Genomic DNA, 25294 nt, shown 5'->3' on the forward strand with positions numbered 1-25294 from the left:
GGTAGTAATGCCGTGTAATGCCTTGTATGTGTCTTTCATACCCCAAAATTGTGTTAAAACTGTTCAGACTGGCTCCTGTAATGCATCAGTATATTTGCAGAGAGATATTAATGGAAAGAGCCATAATTCATGCAGTCCTTGCAGGCTGTCTTTCACCAAATTACTCTTCAAGTCAGGAATACCAAATCACGGTGCATGGCTAGTGCCCAGTTGCAACTTTTCATGATATAAGGGGAACAGAAAGCAGTAAGATTTCAAGGAATTCTGCTTATTGGTATACTCAGACCGGCATATTTCACTGCACAGGTGCCCAGGAAGTGAATAAAGTGGTTACATTACTTCTCTACTCACCAGTATTATGGGGCAACACTAAGGTATATTTTTGAAAAGACAGTGTGATCCCAAGAAATGATAATGTTTTTCCACTGTAACCTCAGAGCTACTCATCCTCTCTTTCTATCCTTCTATGGGTCTGATGATAAATATAGTTAGAGGTTAAGCAATATGCAGCCAATGCAAAGCACAGATGGCAGTCAAAATTTGAAGAGACAGGCTGAAAATGATGAGCCATCATTGAAAAAAGAAATCAGTGACAGACTCCCACAAAATAGTAGAATTTAGCCTTTAGCCTAAGTGAGGCTAAACTGCAACTGAAATGTGTGGAGAGATAAGAAATATTGCAAGTAGTAAACCTAGGACTTAATTTCAAAAAGAAAAAGACTGTACAACACTGAGTGTACCATTAGCAAATTTGCAGATGACACCAAGCTGGAAGGGATTGTCAATCTACTGGAGGGTAGAAGGGCTCTGCAGAGGGACCTGGACAAGCTGGAGAGATGGGTGGAATCCAATGGTATGATGTTCAACAAGACCAAGTGCCAGGTCCTGCACTTTGGTCACAAGAACTCCATGCAGCACTACAGGCTGGTGACAGAGTGGCTGGAGAGCAGCCAGGCAGAAAAGGACTTGGGTGTTCTGATTCACAGGAAGCTGAACATGAGCCAGCAGTGTGCCCAGGTGGCCAAGAAGGCCAATGGCATCCTGGCCTGGATCAGGAACAGTGTGGTCAACAGGTCCAGGGAAGTGATTCTTCCCCTGTACTCAGTGCTGGTGTGGCCATACCTGGAGTGCTGTGTCCAGTTCTGGGCCCCTCAGTTAAGGAAGGTTATCGAGGTGCTGGAAAGTGTCCAAAGAAGGGCAACGAGGCTGGTGAAGGGACTTGAGCACAAGTCCTATAAGGAGAGGCTGAGGGAGCTGGGGTTGTTTAACCTGGAAAAGAGGAGGGTCAGGGGAGACCTCATCACTCTCTACAACTCCCTGGAAGGAGGTTGGGGTTGGTCTCTTCTCCCAGGCAGCTATCAGTAAGACAAGAGGGCATGGTCTTAAGCTCTGCCTGGGGAGGTTTAGGTTGAATATTAGGAAGAAATTCTTTACAGAGAGAGTGATCAAACATTGGAATGGGCTGCCCAGGGAGGTGGTGGAGTCACCATCCCTGAAGGTATTTAAGAAGAGACTGGATGTGGCACTTAGTGCCATGGTCTAGTAGACAAGGTGGTGTTACGTCAAAGGTTGGACTTGATGATCTCAGAGGTCTTTTCCAGCCTAGTTAATTCTGTGATTCTGTGACATCATGCAACGAAAGAGTATGGTTTTAATGTCTTGTGTTTATGAGGAGTCCCTGCTGCAATTTCTTGATCAGTTCTGGTCTTCCCAAATTCAAACAGTTGAATCTTATAGATAGCATTAACAGTCTCAAATTTTAACATTTGTCTGATATGTCCAGAGTCTGCCTGAAAATAGAAGAACTGAATTTCTTCCTGGTTCTCAGGCAAAACCTTTCAGATTTTTGTTTTTAAAGATGTTAAAAAAACAGTTTATTATATTTATTTTTTCAGTAGATACCACTAAAATCTGTCAAGGAAATGAGTGAAAATATTGTTCACACAATATTTTGGCTGCATTAAAACAAATGAACAAACAAACAAAACCCCAGAAAAAACAAACATGTGCTTTGCTGTTACATAATAAATGTCTGAGAGGGCTCAGTACCATTTGCATTTAAAATGTGGAATTCTGGTAAGGGTAAAAACATAGGAGAATGATTGAATCTTACCAAAAAACTGAAACCTGTAAGGTTATTAAAATGTCTTTGAATTAATCAGATTTTAATGGAATGACTTCATAGATTGCTTTTATAAATTAACCTATTGAAATGTTTTCTCCATCTATGGAATAATTTTATATATAATATAACATAACATAATATATATAGTATATTGTATACTATTATATAATAATAATGTAATTACATGTAAAAAGGTAAGTTTGAATAAGGCTGTTATTTTGTAAAAGTTTTTTTTCACAGTAAAGAGAATTCATGCTAATATTAAGGCAATTAAGAGTGAACTATTCAATAATCTGAGGAGTATTTCTAATTGATATTCTAAGTACCAGTGACAGAATAGATGTATTTGACCCCCCCAAACTTGTTGTCATTTGCCTTTTCATGTGTTGCAGCTACAAGCTGCTCTTAAAGTTGTCTAGTAAAGCGCTATCAGCATATATACATCTGTGCACAGCAAAGGCATTCTACAAATCCACGAATCAAATAACACATAATGACAAATCACCTTACCTTGCAACTCTGGAAGTATCACAAATGGACTTATTTAGTATGACTAGGAGAGCATAAAACTAGCTCTGTGTTAGAAACAAACATTTTTAAATGTTGCTGATTTTCACATTCAGGGCAGAAGTTAAGAAATGCTGCTATATAGATGCATCTGTATCCAAGATTGTATATTAGATAGATAGATAGATAGATAGATAGATAGATGATAGATGGTTAGATAGATAGATAGATAGACAGATAGAAAAAGAGAGAGAGAGAATTAAAGAACTGAAAGAAAAAAAAAAGAAAAAAAGGTGTGAAAGATATAATGAATTCTGATGACAAGCATGACAAGGGTGGGAAAAGAACTATTCCATCAGTTTGTTCTGATTCACAAAGGTCAAATCTGATGTGAGTATTTCAAGATTTGATTGGAAGTGAGCAAAATAACGTGTGCTCTGTATCTGGAGAAGGGGAAGGGCTGACCAGTGTCAGGGGTTTTGTTTGCTGCTTTCAAGCATCTCACCTGTTTCCAAAGGTGCCTTTCCCTGTTCTGGGAAAATACAAACCCAACAGCTCTATCTGCAATCTACAGAGACTGAAGGTCTCCTCTTCTGCACTCCTCCTGACATTTTTCTCTGAGTGCCATGTTCTTTGTGGTTGTGTCTGCACACAGCTCACCATTTTCTGCCTGTACTGAAGGACTTACTATCGCCTGCTCTTCCTCCTCAAAATGCAAAACCACAATTCCCACTCACACAAACTTATGAGTTATGACTATAGGCAGACAGTGCCTACGTGCACAGCTGCGGAGAGAATTCTCTGGAGAAAGAAGGGGTGGTGAGGGATGAGCAATCTGTACAGTTTTGGTAGTAAAGCAAGTAGTAGCTCTAATGCAGTTCTCACTGAAGGACACCAGGAGTCTGCCTTATGCTCACTGTTGTGCTGTACAGATGCTATCAGACTGGTCTTACATTACAGCAATGCCCCAGTGCTACATACATGCACTGTCCCATGAGTAAGACAACTCAGTTTAGCCAGCATCCAATGCCGACTGCAATTAAAAGCTTCTTAAAAAGTTGCTCCTGAAGGTACAAGGACGCACACACTCCAAATACTTCCCTGCAGCTACTGATTCTGTTCATCTTCCCCCCAGTTTCTCTGATTTATCATCACTAAAGTCACTCTTTCTCATCATGCAGTGCTATGACATGCTGTGATTTCATGGTTACAGCTTTTTCACCTGTTCAGTTAGCAGTGATGCACAACGTACAAAAAAGCAAGATGCAGATGTTCCCTTAGCTTCCATTGAGCCATATGGAGAAGTTCATGCAGTATAGTGGAGCAGTGTAGTACCAGGTGAAGCCTAAAAATATATTTTTATTTTTTACTGTGTTTCAATGACACACTGCACAAATTAGTAAAGTGATGTCTTGAAGCAGAGCAAGTTCAGTGCTTGAACCCTACTCAGTTTCTTGATTAACTCACGCTGAGCTAATTCAAAAGCTTCTGTGCACGATAGGCCTATTGTATAAACTCATCCTTAGTTTCATAAATATAGTGCCAACTGTTCAGTGAAGCTTGGACCCTCCTATTTTCCTTTACTGTTGTGCCTGTGATTAAAAATTTTGAAATCTGGAGCTTGCCTAGGACTGAATACAACTGAAGCCACTATGCTCTGTTATGAAGGAGATGATGGAGATGATCTCTTCTCTCACTCTGCTTCTGGTAGCTTACACTCACTGTAGTTTGCTGAAGCATTCAGATAGAATGGCAGATATTACAAAAATATCAAATGTAATAAGCATTGTATTAAACTGCACTACACAAGGGATGAAATTATAATTCTGTTCCTAATATTTCTTACTCTTAAAGAGAACTGTATACAGCACTATCCTAAAGCCAAGCATTTACCCCTCTTTTTAGGGATGCTATTTTTTTTTTTTCATTTTTAAAGAGGAAACTATTACAGTACTAACCACACAGTGGAGCTAAATGGCATTTCAATCATTTATGTAGCAGAATATAAGAAAAGTTATTTCATTTCTAATATATGTAATTAACACAACAGTAGTAGTAATGAAACCTATATTAGATCATGCCATAAAAATAAATGAGCAACCAAAACAGATGATTTAAGATCTACAGCTTGTCCAGCTGCAGCTTTTTGTGCCCATTTAGCATCCTAGAAGCAGAGAATGGCCTTTTGCCTCTGCCAACACATTTAGTGTGCTGAAAAGAACAGTTTAGCCTGTGCAATTTTTTTATCATCAAATATATTTTCCACCAAAAATAAATGTAGTCCAGAAAGGCTTCATTTTTCTCAATTTTGATATAGAAATCTATATTATTTTTTTTTTGCATAACAAAAAACAAAAAAAGCATCTATGCAGTGACTGAGATTTTCTGGCTGCAAGAAATTTTTCAGGGAAAATAAAAGCAAACTTTATAAATGGTTTTGAAATGGCTCAGCACTGAATAACTGCAGTACTGACAGCATCAGAATATGCTATGACACAGAATAAAGTGCAAACCAGTTTTTAAAGCATTTTTTATTAGTAGCTTTGGCTGTTCATCATTGATAACTCATATTTGAGTTAATATAATTCATAATTGAATGTGTTGGTGACACTCATTCACCGGCTTTCATTTTATTTAAAGGAGGACTTATATGAATACCTAACTTAAGTAATTGCATAATCCCACAGGTCAAATCAGTGTTCTGAGCATTATGCAATGTAAAATTGCTTCTCTGCAGGCAAATGAATAGTGCTGTTGCAGGCCTGTACAGTACAGGTAGCATGCATTTTAATAGTGGTCTACAGAATTGTGAATGTCCAGTACTTCTGAAAATCTGAAAACTGCAACCCATGGAAACGCATTTACATTACTACAAGTGAAGAGAATACAAAAAGACAACTGAGTGAACAGTATCTTTAAGAATCCAGATTGCTCTTGTTTAGCCTGGGATCCAACAAGGAACTTAAGTGGACGATTCCAAAATATCATAAACACTTGAATCACTTAAAGTTTAGTGAAAGGGATCTTTTCCCTGAGAAAAGTTTTGTGAAAGGCAATGTGTAGGGTCAGTATACAGGCATTCCTTGCTGGAAGACCTGTGTGTCTTGTTTATCTTCCACACTCCTGCATAGAACAAAGCTGATATTTCCTGATCTTCACATTTTGTAACTATCCCTAGGCTTACTATGATGACGATTAAGAAGGGATTAGGATTACACTTTTTTCCCTCCTGTTCAGTGACAGAGATCTAATGATAGATTAGATTACATTAGGCAACATCGACTGACGTTCTGCTGTTGTAAAAGTGCCCTAAATTTTCAGATTATACTATATCTTGTTACTGAAAAGACTAAATATATGCAGCAAAATACAATGACTGTTTCTAAAGTATCTGGATATAGAACTGGTTGTGTCAATTTTTTTTTTTTTCAACTTAGTGGTTCAGCTAGATACTATGTAATTACCCATATAGCAGTCTCAAAAGTGGCCAAGCATTTTCCTGTGACGGTCCTAAAATAATTGTATCAGGCAAATTCATATGTGAATGCTCTTTGTCAATAAAAATAATATATGCATGCTGTTGGAACCTGCATTGCCAATTTGAATGCTTTGCCTATACTATCAAATATGTATATACTTAACCATAAGTATGGAAAAATTTTATCATGTATAAAAACAAGCAGCATAGCTGAGGCTTAGGACTAATCCAGGGAGAACTAAATTCTATCAAAAACCTGCTCTTGATGATCAAATATTCATTTTGCAATGGTTCCCACTCACTGCCATTTCTGACTGGCAGTGCATATGGAGGGGCATACAGCTGCTCAGCCTGACAGTTCCAGATGGATCTATTTTTAAGTCACTTGCATAAAGGGAAAAAGGTGATCAGAATTTTTTTTAAATGAAACAAAATCTAAAAATTCACATTAGGAGGAAACAGTGCACTCAAACTTTTAGTCTGAATAGAAGAGAGGGTATGAAGAGGGCAAAGAGTTTTTATCTCTGACAAATTACTTCCTGTGGGTATAGTGGCTTTCATGTTATGTCATTAAAACCAGCAGAAGAGCAAGTGACTTGACATCATCTTGTCCTTTAAAGTACCCACGGATAATGTACTATTTCCCAGGTCAAGAGGCTGAAGCCAGGACTTCCATTATTAGAATGAATATAATGTAAATATAGATGCATGGTCAGAACCAGGGGAAATTTAAGTACCTAAATTCTAAATTTTATTGGAACTAAAGCTTCAATTTTCCTAAAGCTTATTTTAATACACATGTCCATAACTCTTTCATTCCCAGACCCTTGTGAAGTACTCAACTCATAGTCGTGTTTATTTTACAAAATTTACACCTACAAGCATGAACTGTCTATAAAATATAACTATGCCTTTCAAAATGAGCTGGCAGTTCAGATTTCTTTCTACTGAACAAGTTGATCATTAGTGTATATGTATGCCTGGGTTCAGAAGACCACCACTGGTTGGAATGTGACACTCCTGGTTTGGTATGTCTCCTACTGAGTGCTTTAATCACTAAATTTTGAATGACAAACATATCTTCCATCTTTGAAATTCATAGATTCAGTAATCTTGAACTTATTCTAGTACACTAAAGCAACATCAACAGCGGAGATGCAGTGTGTTAGCCTGCATGAATCTCTGATAACCAGTTATTTGGGACACAATTATGAGACTGGAAGCAGCACATAGCAATTTGCAACAATTTGGGACTCCTCTACCCTGAGTAAAAATTGTGTTCACCACATTACTGTACAATGGACTCATTATTAAAATAACAAAGTCAAAATTCTCAAAATAAACTGCTTATAAGTCATAACGAAGTACATTATCTCAAACATAAAATATAGCTCTTTCATTCCATGCTCTGCAACATTTTTCATATGGTTTTAGGTGGAAAACTTCCCATAAAAGAGAAATTATACTTTCTAGAAGGAGATAAGAATTACTTCTTTACCACAACATTATTTATGAAAAGTCACACCTAATTGTATGTGAAATGAAAGACTAAACTCCAATGCCTTTTAAGGCAATGATCACAATCACACATTTTAATACAGAGACAAACTACTTTGTGTTATTTATGAGGTAAAGTTGCTTATCGTTTAATTCTCTTACCTAGTTTCTCATTTGAGCCATAGGCACATCCCCCCATTGGTGCCACATACCTTTTTCAGTTTAATGACTCCTTCCTGGGTGTTCTCATCTGTTGTGATGTCAAACAAGTTTCCTCCATCTCCTGGAACTATGTTGTACTCTATTTCTGCATTTTTCCCAAAATCAGGGTCCACAGCTCTGATCCGTCCAATAGCAGAACCAACATGAGAGGACTCAGGTACTTTTAAATGGAAGATACCTGTGATAAAGCAGAAGACAGTCATTCTTGGGATTTCTTGATAATTAACACAGTATTTCTGATTTAAGTCATGGAACCTGGGCAAAATAAAAATACTTAAATAATCCAATTAAAATTAGGAGATCAAAACAACAAAGGATTAGAAAAATATATGTGTGTTTTAGCCATTTATTTCCCCTAGTTTCTAGATTTTAGCCAATGCAACTTCAAAGGCCTTAGCATATCTATCTTTTCAGATATCTATCTATATTTCTATCTTTAATTTTGCATGTGTGGTTGACTCTATTTTGAATTAAAATGACAGTACATGTTTGCAGGTATTTTCCTCCTTCTGATTTTTTTTTTTTTTTGGAGCAAATATATCTACGGATTTCATAGCAGTTGAAAGGAAAAAATCAGTGGAAAAAGGGTTTCCACCCATTTCTTTAAAAGTCAGTATTATATATATATGTACAGTTCCTTGTGGTGGAAGACTTAATGAGTATTGTTTATACAAGAGCCACCAGAGGGTGCTCTTACTAAAATTTCATAGCTAAGCATTAATTTTTAGCTTTGAATGCTATTATTTTCAGATTATTTACTACTAGTGGTAATAAAAAATTAAAAACTCTCCCCCTCCCCCCCCAAATTACACACTTTTAAAATAAGCACTGTTGCTGATAGGTGAGGCGAAAATGGTTTCATTCAGGGAAAAAGCTACATTGAAAAATGCTAGACATATTAGTTCAAAGAGATAAAAGAAAAAGTCCAAAGCAGTTTGAGGCAGCCTTGACTTTAACAACAGCAGTAGCAGCAAGCCAGGTTTATAACATGGTGCGCTGACTTATTTCACTGCTCCCAAAATGTCTGTGTTCCCTGCTGAGCTGCACCTCTCACTGGAGTTGATACTCCGCACAGCTGCCAGTGAACACCAATATGACCAGTATTTACAGTGGGCAGGCAGCTCACCTTTCTTCATGCAGCATCCTTTGCTGCCAGCAACTGTTGGAGCTGATTTGGAGCCCAGGATGTTTGATTCACTTCATTCTGGCTCTCAACAAACCTAGCCCCATCATTTGGTTTTCCTGGGTCAATGATCCACAGCTCTCACAGAGCAGCCCCTTCAGAAAACATCAGCACTGGCCTGATCAGTTCCTCTACACGTGAACACGCAGGAGGAAATTTACACCTCTTTTTCAACAGTATAGCAGGACACACAGCTGTGACTAGTGGGAGGCATATTAGGGGGACGTCTCAGAGATTTCTGCCCGGCAGTGGTTCAGTCATACATCACAAAATGAGGCTCTGAGAAGTTGTATATTATGTATCAGCAGGATAGATGACTTTCACATCCAGCCACTGAATTAAACAGTAGACGCTGTTCCCTGTCGTTATCTCCTTACAATACACACTGTGTCAGCTTTTTCAGCTTCACAGTATTTCCAGGTGAGGAAAAAAATGACATTTGCACTGCTGGATTAGGAGCAAACCTACTCTTTTGTGATCTAGTAGTTTGTACTGTGGTACCTATGTAATTGTCTGTTTATTTGCCTCTGAAAAAATCTCTTTTGTCTGCTTCCTTCCTCTGCCCATCAGTATGCAAAGTATACCAGAAGGTAAAATTTGTTTTGTTTGTTAGAGAAAATCCCTGTAAGTAAAGTCGGCTTGTGTCAGCATTCACTTTTGGGCATTGCCATGTATAGCTTTGTATTACCCATTAACTGAGCTGCTAAAGATTGTGAAATTATCATTTCACTACTTGTTTTCCAAGGGAATATACTAAAGAAACCTTTTGTCCTTCTTTTGGCGAGTGAATGTACTAAAAGAAACTCTACTTAGTGTTGTTTTAACGGCAGGAAAGGAGTACTATGATGCAAAATAGTATCATGACAAGATAGTCTCAGTTATCTCTTAGTTGTACTTCAATAACTCTGAGTAAAGAATAAAATTTTAATATGGTATTCATGAGACAATTACAAATTCTTATATTATTTATTGTCACTTACAAATACACGTATTACTGGGTCTCTGCTCTACCAGTTATGCAGAAAAGGTAGAAGAAAAGAGACCCAAAAGGCCTTTGCCTACACTTGAATCTTATATTTTTCTCAACATAGTTCTAGCTCTGATGACCATGTCTTTTACAGCCATTTATATTGGACAACAAAAATCATTGCTTACATTTGCTGTATACAGCCACAGTTTTGGTGAATGTGAAATGTAGGAGCATATGATAATGGATTTTTCCATCTTTATCTAATTGATCTATTCTTAGCAGTTTGAAAAGCCCTCAGATTCATTAAAACAAACATTTCTCTATAAAATATTGTAACTGGCTGTAAAGAGTGTGGGACTTAGATGAAATCAAGGAAAGACTACATTATTCATTTCAGATTGTTTAGGCTTTTATCAGTTATTTTCAATGGCATTTGGCATTTCATAATTTCCAGAAATTCAGCAGCAATAAAATGGGGTCATTAAGATTAATTTGAAACTCTGAAGTAGTCTTCAACTCTGCAAGAGTCAGATTTCTGAAGATGTAGTATGTAATTACACTGCCATTGTCCTCCTGTAATATTCACAACATACGGAAGCTGTTAATGGAGCTACTGTGACAACACACTTTCAGAATAAAATAAATGAAAACAAATAATGTATAGTGCTGCCAGCTCAGGGAAAAACTTCAAGAGAATATAATATAGAGCATGAAAACTTCCTTCCCACTCTTCCCTTCCCCAAACAGTAGAATCATAGAGCATGCTGAGTGGAAAGACACCCATCAGGATCATCAAGTGAAACTCCTGGTCCTGTCCAGGACTCACCAAGGATCACACTATGTGCCTGAGAACATTGTACAAGCACTTATTGAACTCAGGCAGGCTTGGTCTCTGTACAGAGGACATTTGAAATGATCAATACATGTGGTACATGAAATCAGACAGAAAGACAGTTTTGTAGAGTTTTATTTTTCTGTTTCCAGAAGACATTACTTCTTGTTGTGGACTTGTTGTGACAGTTTAGCATTATTCAATTTTTATTGTTCATTTTGCCTGTATACACTACTACCTCCATTTGCTATAGAGGTATATTGAAACAGCCCGAGTAATAGCCTTTTACTCCCAAAGGTCCTGAAAACCTTGTTCTCTTCAGCTTCCAGGAATGATGGAACAAGCAGCTCTGACAAACTTATACAGCAGCAGGTTATGCTGCTCAAACAGTTCTGTCAAATTTTGTTGATTGTCTCATGTGACTTCTCTGCCAACAAAAATCTTTCTTCTACTTGTATAAATCTCTTTTAAGTGCATTTTCTAAGTTTGGTCCTTTTTTTTTGGTAAGAGATGAGTGATATGAAAGGTACCAAAGGAGCAAGCCCTTACTTTTCTCCAACTGCAGTACAAAACTGGACTCTGCAACTAGCTCTCCTTTTGCTGATTTTAGTCACATATATTGCATGCTAGTCAGAATATTTTTACATATAGGAAAGCTGGTAGCAATGAATATTCCCTGGTCAAGATCTTTTGTTTCATGTTGAGAAGCATCAAAGAGGATGATAAAAATAAATGAGCGATGATGCGGTTGAAGCTTTTAGGCTGAAATAACTGACAGGGCTAATTACTCAGCCCCAAAAGCATTCAGAAAACCAAGGCAGAGGTGAGCTAACAATTCATACACACTGTCTCTGAGTTTCTGAAACAAAGATGGTTTCAAAGCCCAGTGGGAAGAAATCAGAGCTGAGTAAGTGACAGGTAATCAGTCATATTGACTGAAATGCAGCACACATTTACAGTTCCTTTGACATGATTAGATTAGTTTTAGTTTTTAAGGCTCAAAAGCTGTTCTTGGTTTGATTTTTACTTACAAAGAGAGTTGGGGTTTTTTTTGTTTGTTTTCTACTTAGAAAGAGCTTTGGGTTTCTTTGTTTCTCCATGCTTGCAGTTTACAGGTACACCATCACTTAGGAAAAAGGTTTTCAGTTCTGGTAAGAATAACAAATGAAAACCATCATTACTTCTCATCAGCAAAACAATCATTAAGAAATAACCCAGGTTAGCATCTAAGGGCTTAAGCTAACTGCATAATGGCCTTCAATCAAAGAGCTGTAAATGCTATTTGAACGTTTTTTCTAATCTGTCACCATGTTGCACATTGCAGTTAATCATGATACCATGAATCTTAAAGGCAAAAACCATTGAAATAAAAGATTTTATCTCTCTTTCATCTAAATCTTAATGTTTCCTCAGGAAAACCAAACCAAACCAAACTGAAACAAACCAAAGCAAACCAACAGATTATGTATAATATAATATTCTTGCTAGTTTAAATTATCAAGACATTTCAGTTTTTATCCTGACCCGGTTAAAAGGGCACTGATTTCTGTCTGTTTAGGAAGAATCATAAGACAACAGTTCATATTTACTTGCTGGTGTTTTAACAACAGTGTAATAGGTAAAGTAAAGGATAGTGTAAATATAAGCAGTTACTCAAGATACTAAACCTGCTACACCAGCTACAGCTAATCAGCCTAATAACTACTGGTATCTGATGCGTATACTCCTAAAACTAGGGAGATACGATTTAGCACAGCATGTTCATGCCTCTTCTAGCTGAGGCTCTGGGTCCTGCAGAGGGTTGGGACCTTGTATAGGGAAGACCAAGGCCAGACTCGGTCACCATGTGCTCTGATACAGGTCATGCATGACCTGGGACAGGTTTGTAAAACTTCAGTTATGGCAAGGCTCCTTCCAGCTTCTAACCCACTGCTCTGAGTTAGAGTTTATGGCCTCATTAGATATAACACAACCATATTTAAAAAACCCTGGTTCTCTGCTCTGGATTCCAAAGACCACACCTGTAAAAAGGTACATCTCCCAAGACTGCAGAGATCATGGATGTCCAGGGAAAATGAGCAGAACCAAAACCCCTTTTGAGTTTGATCCAGCCCTAGTGTAGGATAATCCACATGATGGAGCTTCCCCAGAGCTGGCTGTTGCTGAGCCAGGACTCCATCAGCCCCTGAGTTGAGCTAGCAGACCATGTTTCTGAGCCTATCCTCTTTCTTCTCTCCCTAAAGGGAAAAATAATGTCCATCATAATGGTATAATTTTTGTATACTGAAAAATTTCATTTTAACCAGTTGCTGTTTTTTTCTACTGATAAGCTGTTGTCACAAAGCTTTCTAAAAATAAACCTCCCTCTTGCATGTCAGAAACTAGTTCCACAGACACTAATATTCCACTTTTTGGAGCAAGGATTCAGGAAATGGGAAATACCAGTTCCTCAGCTCAAGATATTTAAGCCCACAGCTTCTGTCTCCAAAGTGTGATAGTTGTTGCAAATACAATAAAGAACACTCTGTTTAACAGCAAAATGTAGAAATAATTATAGAAAAATTGTTTGGAGCCACGGACCCTCAGATTTGTGTGTCCTAATACCAAAGCAAGAATAATACTTAATCTTCTTTGAAGATCTTAAATTTTCTTTTATGGTACCACAGTTTTACCAAGTGAGGAAGAAATAATTTCTAGAAATTCCTTGAGTTCATAATTAAGGGTTTCTTCTAGATGATATGGAGTTGAATTCCTACTGGCTGAGGATAACAAATCAAGTTCCTGAGTAACTGCTTTAATCATGCTATTATTATTGTATAGGAGACATCCCAACATTATCACTTGCCGTTTTTGTGAAGTCTACCTTTATCAATGCATTCATGTGTTAGATAGTGTGCTTCCTGTATTTCTGAGGGCTTATGTGGAAAATCAGTTCCACATGATCAGCTTCATGACCAATAAAGGACTGTTCTGCTAATATCCAGTCTAGTAATTAAGAACTTATTACCAAGTAAAAAACCTCCAAAATACAGTGAGAGAAATAATTTTTGGGGGGTATAATCTAAAAGCTTTAATCAATTGGGTTTTATGTAAGTTATGTAGTGGTTATAAAGAATTACAAAGGTGTAGCATGCCTTACAGATCGAAAAAAATTTTCAGGAGAAAATGTCTTTCCTTTTTTAGGATACCAGGCAGCATATAATTTGGATTTATCAGTTAGGTCTGTTGGTAATATTCTGGTGATCACACCATCACCATGAAGTAAATCAATAGACTTATTCCCTCTATCAAAGTTAAATTGCATGACATATGTGAAACATTAACATGATAAAAAGTATATTGCCAGGAAAGGGACATGGATTTTGTAATGCTCTGCTTAACATCTCTGCTTCTGAGATATCTCATGGAAGCCTTTTAATATTTTCTTTATCACTCTGGCACAAAATATAATAACACACTTTTACTACAATAATTCATTCACTCTTAAGAATATGGTCAAACCATTTACTTTAGGATCTAAGCTAGGTGCTCTAAATCATCTGTATTGGAAGAATCATTTTTCTGTCCATCGACTAAGGAAATTAGGTTCCTATTTTAGTCCTCCAAGTCACACCTCAGTTGCAACCCTAAAATCACCTAAACAAAGCATTCTCAACATCAGTATTACTCAAAAAACTCCTTGTGTAGCTCTGATTTTCACATACCCATTGGGTGCATACAAATGCTTTTGCCTGAACTATGTATTACTTTTCTTCACCATGCTGGCACAGGCTGAGGCAGAAAATTATTACTTTTAAAGATAAAACTTTGAAATCATCCAGTACAAGTTCATAATTGTTTACTATAGTTTGTTTGAAGTTTTGGGTTACTGTATGCAGTTTCCTTAAAAACTTGTGATTTAGTCTGTGATATAAGAAAAATAGTGATACGATAGGATGGCAAGTGAATATTTTTCATTTGTAATCTCTTATACTTTACAACAAGTATGATCAACTTATCACAAGTGGTGTTTATGTCTTCCAATTTAGGTGTTTAAAGGTGAACTCTCTTTGTAAATACTGCTTCTTTTGCAATAAAATGCAATAGCAGTGAGTGCTTAATTCTAGATCCTTCTCTTGAGAGTATTGGTAATCACATTTACAAAATCAAAAAATTTTCTGTGGAAGCCACTGAGAACAAAATAATTGTCATGAATTCCAGAAAAAACTTAAGAGAGGTCCTCTAGAATATTTCTGTTATTTTCGTTTTATTTTTTATAGCTTTATTTATGCAAAAATTCAACTAAAATTATGTTTTGGACTCAGAGAAGACAGTTTCAAACTGCTTGGTATCTTCAGCTTAGCTCTTGTTTTTAAGATCATTAGAAACATTTGGATTGCTGCAAGCACTTGGGCATCTCATTTAATACTTTTACAAGAAGTGGAGCGCTCCTGAAAATCTGAATACAAGTGTGGTTCTTAGGTATTTTTGAAAATCGTGAGCCTAAACTATTGTGATTGTAATTAAATAATTACATATGGTCTGTTTCACTTTATGTTGCCCTGTAGCCTCTGAATTTCAGAAAGCAAGCCCACCACAGTTAGAAGCAGAAAGAATATATTGATTTCTTACTTGGATGGAAGGCCTCAGGAAAAAAGGCAGATGCTGCCAGAACTGATAGTGATGAAGCAAGTGACACTGTAGTCAGAGTCACTTTGGAAAAAATTCTCAAAACATTGCAAGGCAACCCCATGCTGTTAAATCTGTAGCCCTAGCTACTTTTCAATATCAGAGAGTAGGCGGAGATGCATGGGGCTTTCACGACATCCCAAGGTTACTGTGGATAATTTCATGCATCTGATCTAAATACTCCTTGTGTTTTGAATTACTAATTTCTTAGTAATTAGTAATTCCCCACAGAAGACACATCACAGTGGAATGAATGACATGATTCCTGTTAAAGGTTGTTGAATTTCTATAGACCATATTTGTTTACACCTTCTCTACAGAAGGTAGCAGATGTAAAGTACAATTATTAATGATAATGATCTACTATGATAATAATGATGTATTAAAAATAATTTACCTATAAATCTTTACGTTAATGACCAAGTACCACTTAAAGATGATGATAGGAGGGAAATGAATTTGATAAGTATAGACTAACAACAGAATTTTATAACCAACAGATAACATTTAACTTCTAACCACTATTGTGCTCATTTGTATTTCTCAAAATATTGCTTAACAGTACAATCAGAGCATTGCATTTCACATAATTAGAAATTACCTATATTTTTCATTGGCTATGATGTAGTATCAGGAAATAGCTATGTTTGATTTTATGCACTACTTTGCAGCTAAGGGTTCAGTCTCTCTCAGTTTAGAGGTTTAAACAAGTGTTTTGCTTCATTCAGTCTGTACTCCAAAAAGTCTTTAGGCAGCCTTTGCTAGTTATGCATTCTTTAGAGAGTTAAAAAGCAATACAAGTGTAGCAGACATAAAATTTACTAAACATTTAGTGTTTCGAGAATCTATGGTAATTGAATATTTCTCCCTCCAGTTTATTTCACAGTTTTCTTCCAAATATTATGCTTTAGTTGGGAATTGTGTCATTGTTCAGTCTGAATAAAATGTTTCACTCTTCAAGATGCTTTGTGATTAAGATCATGCAACAGTGACAGCTACCAAAAAGAAAAGAACTTTCTAGGGAGCTTTTACTAAGATTACATCCACCTTTGGGGGCAAATTAGTTCTTTCTAAAAGAATTCTGATGTGTAAAGGAATAAGGAAAAAAATAAGAGAAAGTTGGCATAAGTGTAAATATAAATTTTTATAGATGTTAAATTTGATGTTAACCCCTTTATGCTACACACACACGAATAGTGACAGAAGCCTACTTAACTGTGGGGTGCTGTGACCCAAGGTGGGCTGCATAGCCTGGATTGCAAAGCATAGGCCAAATAAGCTACAACTGTACAAAAAAATTCATGTACCAGCTGTACTCTGTCCCAGAAGCTAGTCAGTATAGAATGGCCTATTTCTATGTTACTAAACTCTTTTACCCACACTAAAATAGATAAATTGCATTGAAAGTGACTGTAGAAAATAGTTCCTGATATGTATTAATTTCTCCAAATGCCCTGAATTTCTCTGAGAAAGCTTTACTTGGTGTTGGTGACTGTTCTAAGACTAACAGTATAGACAATTTAAATCTCCAGGAACTTTTTCTGTCACTCCTATGTCCTTCTTTTGCTTTGAAAAGCGAAATATAATAAGCCACTGTATACCTTCTTTTAGTCTATGTAAAAATGTCTATAATTGCAATGATTAAGTGGTGGTGCAGGAAAAAGAAAGGTACAGAGGCTTTTTTATGACTAGTTGTCAAACATGTAGCTAACTCAGATGGGTGAAATGGAAACAGCAGGCAAGGGTCACTGAGCTGTTTGACAGGATAATGGCCAAACCAAGAAAGACAGAGCAGAAAAGAGCTTATCTGGGATGGTGAAGAATCCTGATTTCAGTAGAGCAAAATGTGAAGAAACTCAGAGCTGGAAGTGACCCAACAAAGCATAAATTCTTTTGTCGGTGCTATTATTGGGGAGGAAAAAAACCTCTCATGGAATAGAAGGAGGAGATGGCCACACTGTAGTTATAAGATGAAAATGAGATCAAGGATAAATCTGTGCCTCTTATAGGAGAGGGGACACAAAAGCCCATGTTGAATGTAAGGATAGATGTTGGAGGTGCCCCAAGAGAGTCCTACAAGTGGTGGAAGAGCCTTAATGAGGAGAGATCAGAGGAAGAGGAAGAAAACACCTCAGAGTGCACCTATGCCATCATGCACAAGATAGGATCATCACGACCATGAGAGTGTTTGTTTCCAGTGCTTTACTTAGTTGTACAATTGTTCTCTTGTTGGCATAATATGTTTTATTACGAGATTGTATGATTCCATTCTCTGTACCCCTGTTACCTTTTTTCCTATTGGTTCTATGTAAACCCTTTCCCTATTCGTCGAACCCTGCTGCAACAGCACTCCCTAGAGATAGTTTCTCATTTGTTCATGTTTGGATAAGTTCTGCCCCTTGTTACCCTGATTGGCTACTCCTTGAATATTCCTCCCAGTCTCCACCCTCTGTTCCAGAAGGGTCCCTATTCTCCCTTTATAAGCCAGCATCCATGTTCAATAAATGACCATTTTGTGTCACACTGTGGCTTGCACGCAGAGTGGTCCTTCTGGGTCTTGCTTAAGAGGGGTTACAGCTCTCCCCCTGTCAGATAGAGGGAGGAGGGGGAGGAGGAAAGAAAGGCCAGAGGAAGGTGACAGAAATGCAAATAGTAGAGCAATGTGAGACTTGGAAGGAACCTGGAATGAAGAGGAGTTACTCTTTTCCCTCCTCTGATTCCTATAAGAGTACTGTGCAAATACTGGTCAGCTAGTATTTATTATTGTACTTATTTGACTAAAGTTTTGCTGATTTTAAAGATGTAGTTAAGTGAGTCACAGGCATTAAAATCCAAAATTATAATGACATCTGCATGGCTGCTGTTTTCATGATTGGCTTGTAATTGCATTTCTGTAGTCTTTGCATTTGTGTCTTCTATCACTCTTTGAAAGGGCTGGTTAAAGTATACACTCAACTCAAAAATGTAGTTTTAGTTAACTCAAAACTCACAGGTAAATGAAAATCAGACTTGCTTAAGATTTTGTGACATTAAACAATGTAAGCTTTGTTAACAAAACCAAGCTGATGCTTTTTTCCCTTTATGTTTTATGAAATAGTCGTTAGAAAATTAGCAAAGATGAAGAAAACAAGGATTTGACCTTCCCTCCCTTTTTGATTCAAAGTAACCTCTGGCTCAGTCACCCAACTAATCACTGCCTGAAGCTAGTCTGCAATAAATCTGTTTACCTGTCCTGTACAAGTATCTCCCTATTGGTATAAAATAAGTAATTAGTTGCTGGAACTGAATTAGGGTATCTTGTCTGCCAGGCAAATTCTTTAATCAATGAAAGATGGACTTATTGTCATTCTGAGAGCCAATGAAGATGCAAGTGCTGTATACAAAATACAACAACTTTTAACAGGAATACCAAGAGAAGCCATACTTCCATATCTAAATTACAGAGGGTATAATAACTTCTCAGAAACTTTTGCAGACTTGTTAAAATGCTTAATTAGGCAGATCAGAGCTTTGAACCTTAATCCTGAGTAAGTTTTCTAGCAAATTGTCCAAGTAAAGGGGGAATAAATCTTCATTGCTTCTTTTTAAATCAAAACCTATGCTTTCCTTATTTAAATTTTTTAGATTAGTGAACAGAATAATTTCCTAATCACAAAATACTTTTCTGTCATGGCTAGGCTTCACAAACCAAGATTTGAGCAGGGCTCTACCCACGTTTGTTACAAGCGCGCTGGTGGCTAAAAAGACCAATACGAGACAGGCACGTCCAGTTGCAAAAGGCACAGCAGAAAGACAACTTAGGTGGTATATTCTGCAAGATACGATTCTTTCTGCGTTGTCTTTTCTCCTCAAGGGTGATCCTGCGTGCTTTCTCAAAAGCATCAGCAGCGTTATAGATTGTGTGTCTCCAGGCCTCCCGATTGGAGGCAAGAGTAGACCAGTTATGATGGTCAATATGGCCAAGGCTGAGATGTTGTTTCAGGGAGTCCTTGTATCTTCTCTTCGGGGCTCCTCTCATGTGGCAGCCAGTGGCAAGTTCACCATAAACTTTTCTGTAGATGTTTAATATATTACTGGGTATGATCTGTGTTACATACTTCTGAAATCTTTAAAAGTATTTGTCTGAGGAACTTGTCTCTCATCGTCCACTCACCCAAAGCAATGGTTTAAAAGATTTTCTTTTCTATCTCATGTGGACCGGAAGAGTTCTTACTTGCACTGTGCTTCTGAACCCAACTTTGCAATAAAATCTGAGCAAGACTTGTTCAAAGCCACTTAGAATCAGCCACATTTAGTTTACTGAGTTAACAAAACTGACCAGCCTTGATGTAGTGAAACCTATGATAAATAATGTGTGTGCAATTTCTGTAATGTACAAAGCTTCCAGTAACATATAAATAAATAACTATGATAAGATTTTTCAATATATAAAGTGTATACACATAAGTACATATAGGCAGGCTGTTCGAAGTTCAGCACTTGGGTGTTCTTTCTTCTAAAATATTTCTACAGATTGTACAACCTGACAGTAAATCTATTAAAATAAGTAATGAACAAGTAAATAATCACTTAAAATAGATGCAAAAGGGTAATAATATTCAAAGCCTATTCATAATATATAATAGTTCTATATAATAGATCATCCAGATAACAGGTCATTCGAGCGCCATGCAAAGGCTATATAACTAAGGGACTAAAGGACGAGCTCTCATTTATAAAGGTCTTTTATACTTGCACTGAAATTCCTGAAACTGCATCAATGAAAGATTTTTTTCTGGTTTCTGAATTGTCTATTTTGTGGACTTTTCTCTTTAAGATTGTTTTTTCCTCTGCTGTCTCCAGTGGAGGATTTAATGTATTCTGTAGAATGCCTTGTAGTGGCCACTCATGAAATATAAATCCAATTAGCTGTGAACTACTGCAGTATGGACAGGCAACGGATGTACAAGGTCGTAGGAATGATCCTTCAACCTTGCTTTATTTAAAGTGTCATTGCCGGAAAGATGAATCTTTGTGTTTCTGTTTCCAAACACGTTAGCATTTCTGGAAATTTGCCATGCTTTTTATGCAAACTATCTTGATGGATTTCACTGGGATGCATCTGGAAAGACCAATGACAGCAAAAAAAAAATGGCCCTTGTGATGTCTAGGCATTGCTCTACAGCTGTCTGAACATTTTAAATTGTGGTTGCAAAGCAGCCCTGAGATAATGGTTTCTGACCACCAGAGAGATGATTTTCTTTTTTAGCCAAGACATGCACAAGTAGGCAAAATTCAATATTGGATTCAAATATTAATTAATTTTTCTTCTATTGAAAACAGCTTTTAGTCATTCTCTCACAAAATGGACTTCTGTGAGCTGGAAGTGATGTGATAAAACATAGCTTTATCCAAATAGTTATTTCAGATTAAAAAAAGTAAATTCAGGCAGTGTCATCTTAAAAATACACACCTTAAAAATGAACCAAACTTATCACTGACTTCTTAAGGTACTTGACAATGTCTTTTTTTTTGCCAATATCAAAATAAAAACTGTATAAATTTTAAAATTCAATTACATTTCTTCTATGTCAGGGCCTTATTCTTTAAAAGAATATTTATGTCATATTAAAATAAAAAGACATACTATTCCTTTGACTAAAATGATTCGTGTGTGCTTTTATTGCTCAGTATGTAAGGGTTTATTTATCTAAATTGCTTTCACACTCACTTTGTCATTGGCGAACAAAAGAAAGAGACAGAAAAACTAAAGCATAAAACCTTATAAAATATGAATCAATATGAAAAAGCTGAATCACTTCACTTAATTGTTTTGATTCCATAAAGCATAATTTATACCAACTAATTATACAGTTTTTGTCATTTTAATGTTGAAGTAAATATAACCCATCCATTCTTTCTTGAAGCTTATTTTAAGAATTGGAAACAAACCACAGCTGTCCTGGCAGCTAGCTCAGACTGGTCCGATGCTTGTTGAGTTAAAGGTTAGATCATTAGCTTCTAGGAAGGATGTGCTGAATTATCTTTTTACTTAATCAGCTATTATGTACATAAGTAGCTCAGAGAGAAAGGCCATCAGTTCCCTTCTGGACCTGGACGCATGCCTACAGAAAAGCAGTTTTTGTCCACTCTTCACTGTTCAAAGGCAATGTTGTGTTATACCGGATTTTCATTCAATTTCTTGAACATCATTGTTATGATAGGAAAAGTGATTTCTTTTGCAATCTTTGACTTTTCTTCTGGTTTTTGCAAGAATCAAACTTTGTTATGAAATATTTATTTTCATATTTACAGAAAAGTTCTATCTTTAACAATGAAACATACCCAGTAATTCAGAAATTCAGTGTACTTATGAAGAGTCAGGCAAGGCAGAAAACACTTCTGGAAATAAATTTCTGCTAATAAAATCATTCAGATTATTTTTTTCTACTAGTTTTAAAGAAAATATCAGTTTTCTGAAGTATCAGTTTTCTGAAATGTGGGCCAATAAATACCCACAGGTCAAACATCTCTGACAGAAATATGTAATGTTTAGAGGTTTCCCCTGTGTTACACTTCTCATTACTATGAGACATGCAAGGTGGGAGTTCCCCAATGAATATGTTCAAAAGCACAGGTTCTAAATAAAAAATTCCATGTTCAGCAGGATAGTCAGTGGTGTTTCATCACTGGATGCTGATAACCCATCCAAACCTGCCTGTTTCCTTAAAGGACCCTCAATAAGATGAAGGTGTTTCGTGATACATTTTTTTGCAAGCTTGTAATGTATTTTTTATTAACGTAGCTTCTTCCAAATATTAATAATATATGTTCTCCTACTTCCACTGTGAAATCTTTTTTTTTCAGCTCAACTGAGTTCAGAAAATAAATTTAAACTTTATCCTATGAAATTTAACATTGTCTTATTTGATAAGGTAACCTACAGCAGAACTTCTTTGGCATAAGCCCTTTGCAAAACTGTGCTCCTGATTATGTGATGCAAAAACATTTACTCTGCAGCAGTCTGTGTTAAAGAATCTTCAGTCTTTTTCTTCAGTCTGCACTTCCTGGCTTTTTTTGATCAACAATGAGTAATGGGATACTGGAGGTCTCAACTCCCAGCAACACTGAGGTGGCCTTAGGTCTTGCCAGGCCTGAACTTGGCACCTACGTAGACCTGATTTTAAAGGCTTATTTTTCACATAAACTTAAATTCTGTACAAGCATTGTTTTAGCTCTGGTAGTCAAGCAAATGACAAACTCCATTTCCTGGCAGGTAGTCACTCTGAATCACTACAACATTTTCAAGGAACAAAACTGAAAAGTACAGTTGCTATGTTAGAAATAAAATTCATACTCCACTTTTTCTCTGTCAGCTCTTTTTGTTTAGCTGTAATTAGCATTGTGTCTGTGAATTTCAGGCCCACTACACATCATCTCACATACCACTTAACCAAAAATGGGACTGGCTAATTAAATCCCCATTGATCAGGATTGTTGCCTGTAACATACCAAATGAAAGTCTTTACCAAGCTTGGTCCAGTTCACTGGAGTCCCCACACTGACGTTTTAGCTTGTAAGCCATATTAAGTATTTTTTATTTTCAAAATCAACACAAACCTCCAATATTATTCTCTTCTATTTTGTTGAGAGTCACTGCTGTAATTTGTCTTTTGTGACATTTGATATAATAGAAAGAAAAGGTTTTCAACCTTATTAGCATGCAAAGCACAGGACAAGCTTGGTCTCTTGTGTGTGTTTTTTTACTCCTTCATAGCAACAATTGGGCTAAGATGTCATAACTGCAGTTCATGCATTAAATAAGACCTCAAGGCTATCTTCTTCAAAGAGGATGTTATATTCCATGCTTTCTCTGTGTCATGAAAACTGTCTGACACTATGTGAAGTTTGTGTATTTTTACACCATCACAGTAGATGAAGGCATAAAATAAAATAGAAAATTACTAAGGCCCCTAACAGCAAAGGTAGTAAAATATACAACTGAAAACCAGATGGGAAAGAGCACAGGGCCCAAGAAGCTTGCCAATGTGCTGAGTTTTTCAGTCTCCTGACAGTTACATTATTTCCTCTTGTACCTGTAGTACCCTTCCAGCAGCAGCAGTTCCAGCTTAAAGGAAGGAGAAAACTGCAGTGTTGGGCAGTTTAACAAGCACTGAGGATGAGGACAGTCAGAATATTGGTACAAATAGGACCTCTGGGATGATTTGTTTGTTGATCAGATTTGAAGCATCTCACATGCGTTTTGACAGCATGTCATGAAACTAAAAGATACACCATGTGAGCTTTGACAAAATAAAGTAAGATTGGACAGGGGTTGAAATTTAGGCTAGCAAGTGAAACCTGAAGTTGAGGACATTCATAGTAGCATAGTCTGAAATTGTCTCACCGTCTACAATCAGGAGAAAAAGATGGAAAGACAAAGTTTTAAATGCCTGGCATTTAAAGGGGTGCAGAGAAGTGAGTCACAATATTTAAAGGTCAGAGTACTTGCTAAGGAATTGGTGCCCACAGAGAAGATACAAATATCATTTTTGCCATAGGAAAAACAGGCTTCAGAAAGTTAAAAAAACTCTTCTATAGCCATTGTGATACCTGGCTAAAAAGTTCAGGAGAATTTGCAGGTGTTGGAAAACACACAAATTAAAAAAAATGCCAAAGTACACAGTTCAGGTAAAGGGTGCAATGACCAAAATTCTGCATTCTTCACTGGAGAATGCTGCAAAAAGTGATGATAGTCCAGTAGGAAATAAAAAAATAGTATTTCAGACAGAATCAAATTAGGGACAGGAAAGAGGAAAAAGAAAGCCATAATATAAGGCCAAGAGTCAAAATGGGAACTAGTATGGATAGCTTTACTCCCTAATGATAAACAAGAATATCAGCATAGTAGCACATTCAATATCTGTGGGAAAGAAGAAAATCAGTCAGGCAGCATACTATCAAGAAGTAAAATACACAGGAAAGACACAGCAGACCTTATCTGTGGAGGAATAATGATGCTTGTTAAAGGAAGCTCTGTCAAGCAAGACTTGAAGAAGAGAACAGTATTAACGCTAGCTAGTCAGGAAGAGTTCTTTAGTTCTTCTAAATTTTACAGCAACAATAATTAATTTAAAAACAATATCTGTGCTGGAGCAATAAAAGCCAAAATTACAAGATGGGTGTTCTCAGTTAAATAAATAACAACAATACTCAGTTAAATAAATAACAATAATAATTATAATAATAATAATAAAATGGAAGTAAATACAACTGAGGGATATTGTTATAGAAAATCTGAATGGGATAGCTGAGACTGTTAGATTGATGTGGGTGGTGTGGGACATCATTTTGAAGACCCACAGCAAATGCACACATCCATTAAAAAGCAAATATGTAAAGGCAAACAACTTAGCTAATAAAAGCATGAACACATCTTTCAAAAAAGTGAAGTTGTGTCTCAGGCAGGAGAATAGAAAGAATCATAAAATCTGCTTCATCTATGAAACCACAATAAAGAAGACAGAAACCGAGTTTGAATAAATTGCTACAACCGAGCTAGTAATAATTGTCTTTTAAGACATCTGGAGGCAAAAGCCTGAGAGCAACTGCATAAAGCCAACCCAAAACTGACATATAGAAGTTCTCAGAAAAGATAAGATCACAAATGTAAAAGTGAATACATTTTTTTCTTTGTTTTTAGCGAAGAATACCTGGGGACTTTTTTTTTTATCCTGGAACCCATCTTTATAGGGGACTCATGAGAAGGTTAAATTAGCTATAGAAGCAGTTGTGGAACAAATGGACACAACAGTAACAAATCATTGGGATTA

The 25294-nt window shown here is 36.6% G+C and overlaps 1 protein-coding gene across 5 annotated transcripts in view; it reads right to left on the minus strand.

Annotated features, from left to right (window-relative positions):
• The window catches only part of CDH12 (cadherin 12), a 399245-nt gene that overhangs the window by 44966 nt on the left and 328985 nt on the right, over positions 1 to 25294 (minus strand). For all 5 annotated transcript variants that reach the window (XM_027681912.1, XM_027681921.1, XM_027681930.1 and 2 more), the window contains one exon: positions 7820 to 8007. In XM_027681912.1, coding sequence (XP_027537713.1) covers positions 7820 to 8007 — 188 coding nt within the window. The remainder of the gene's footprint in view (positions 1 to 7819; positions 8008 to 25294) is intronic.

Source organism: Neopelma chrysocephalum, unplaced genomic scaffold (assembly GCF_003984885.1).
Source record: "Neopelma chrysocephalum unplaced genomic scaffold, ASM398488v2 Primary Assembly neopelma1_22b, whole genome shotgun sequence".
In the NCBI taxonomy this organism is placed as follows: domain Eukaryota; kingdom Metazoa; phylum Chordata; class Aves; order Passeriformes; family Pipridae; genus Neopelma; species Neopelma chrysocephalum.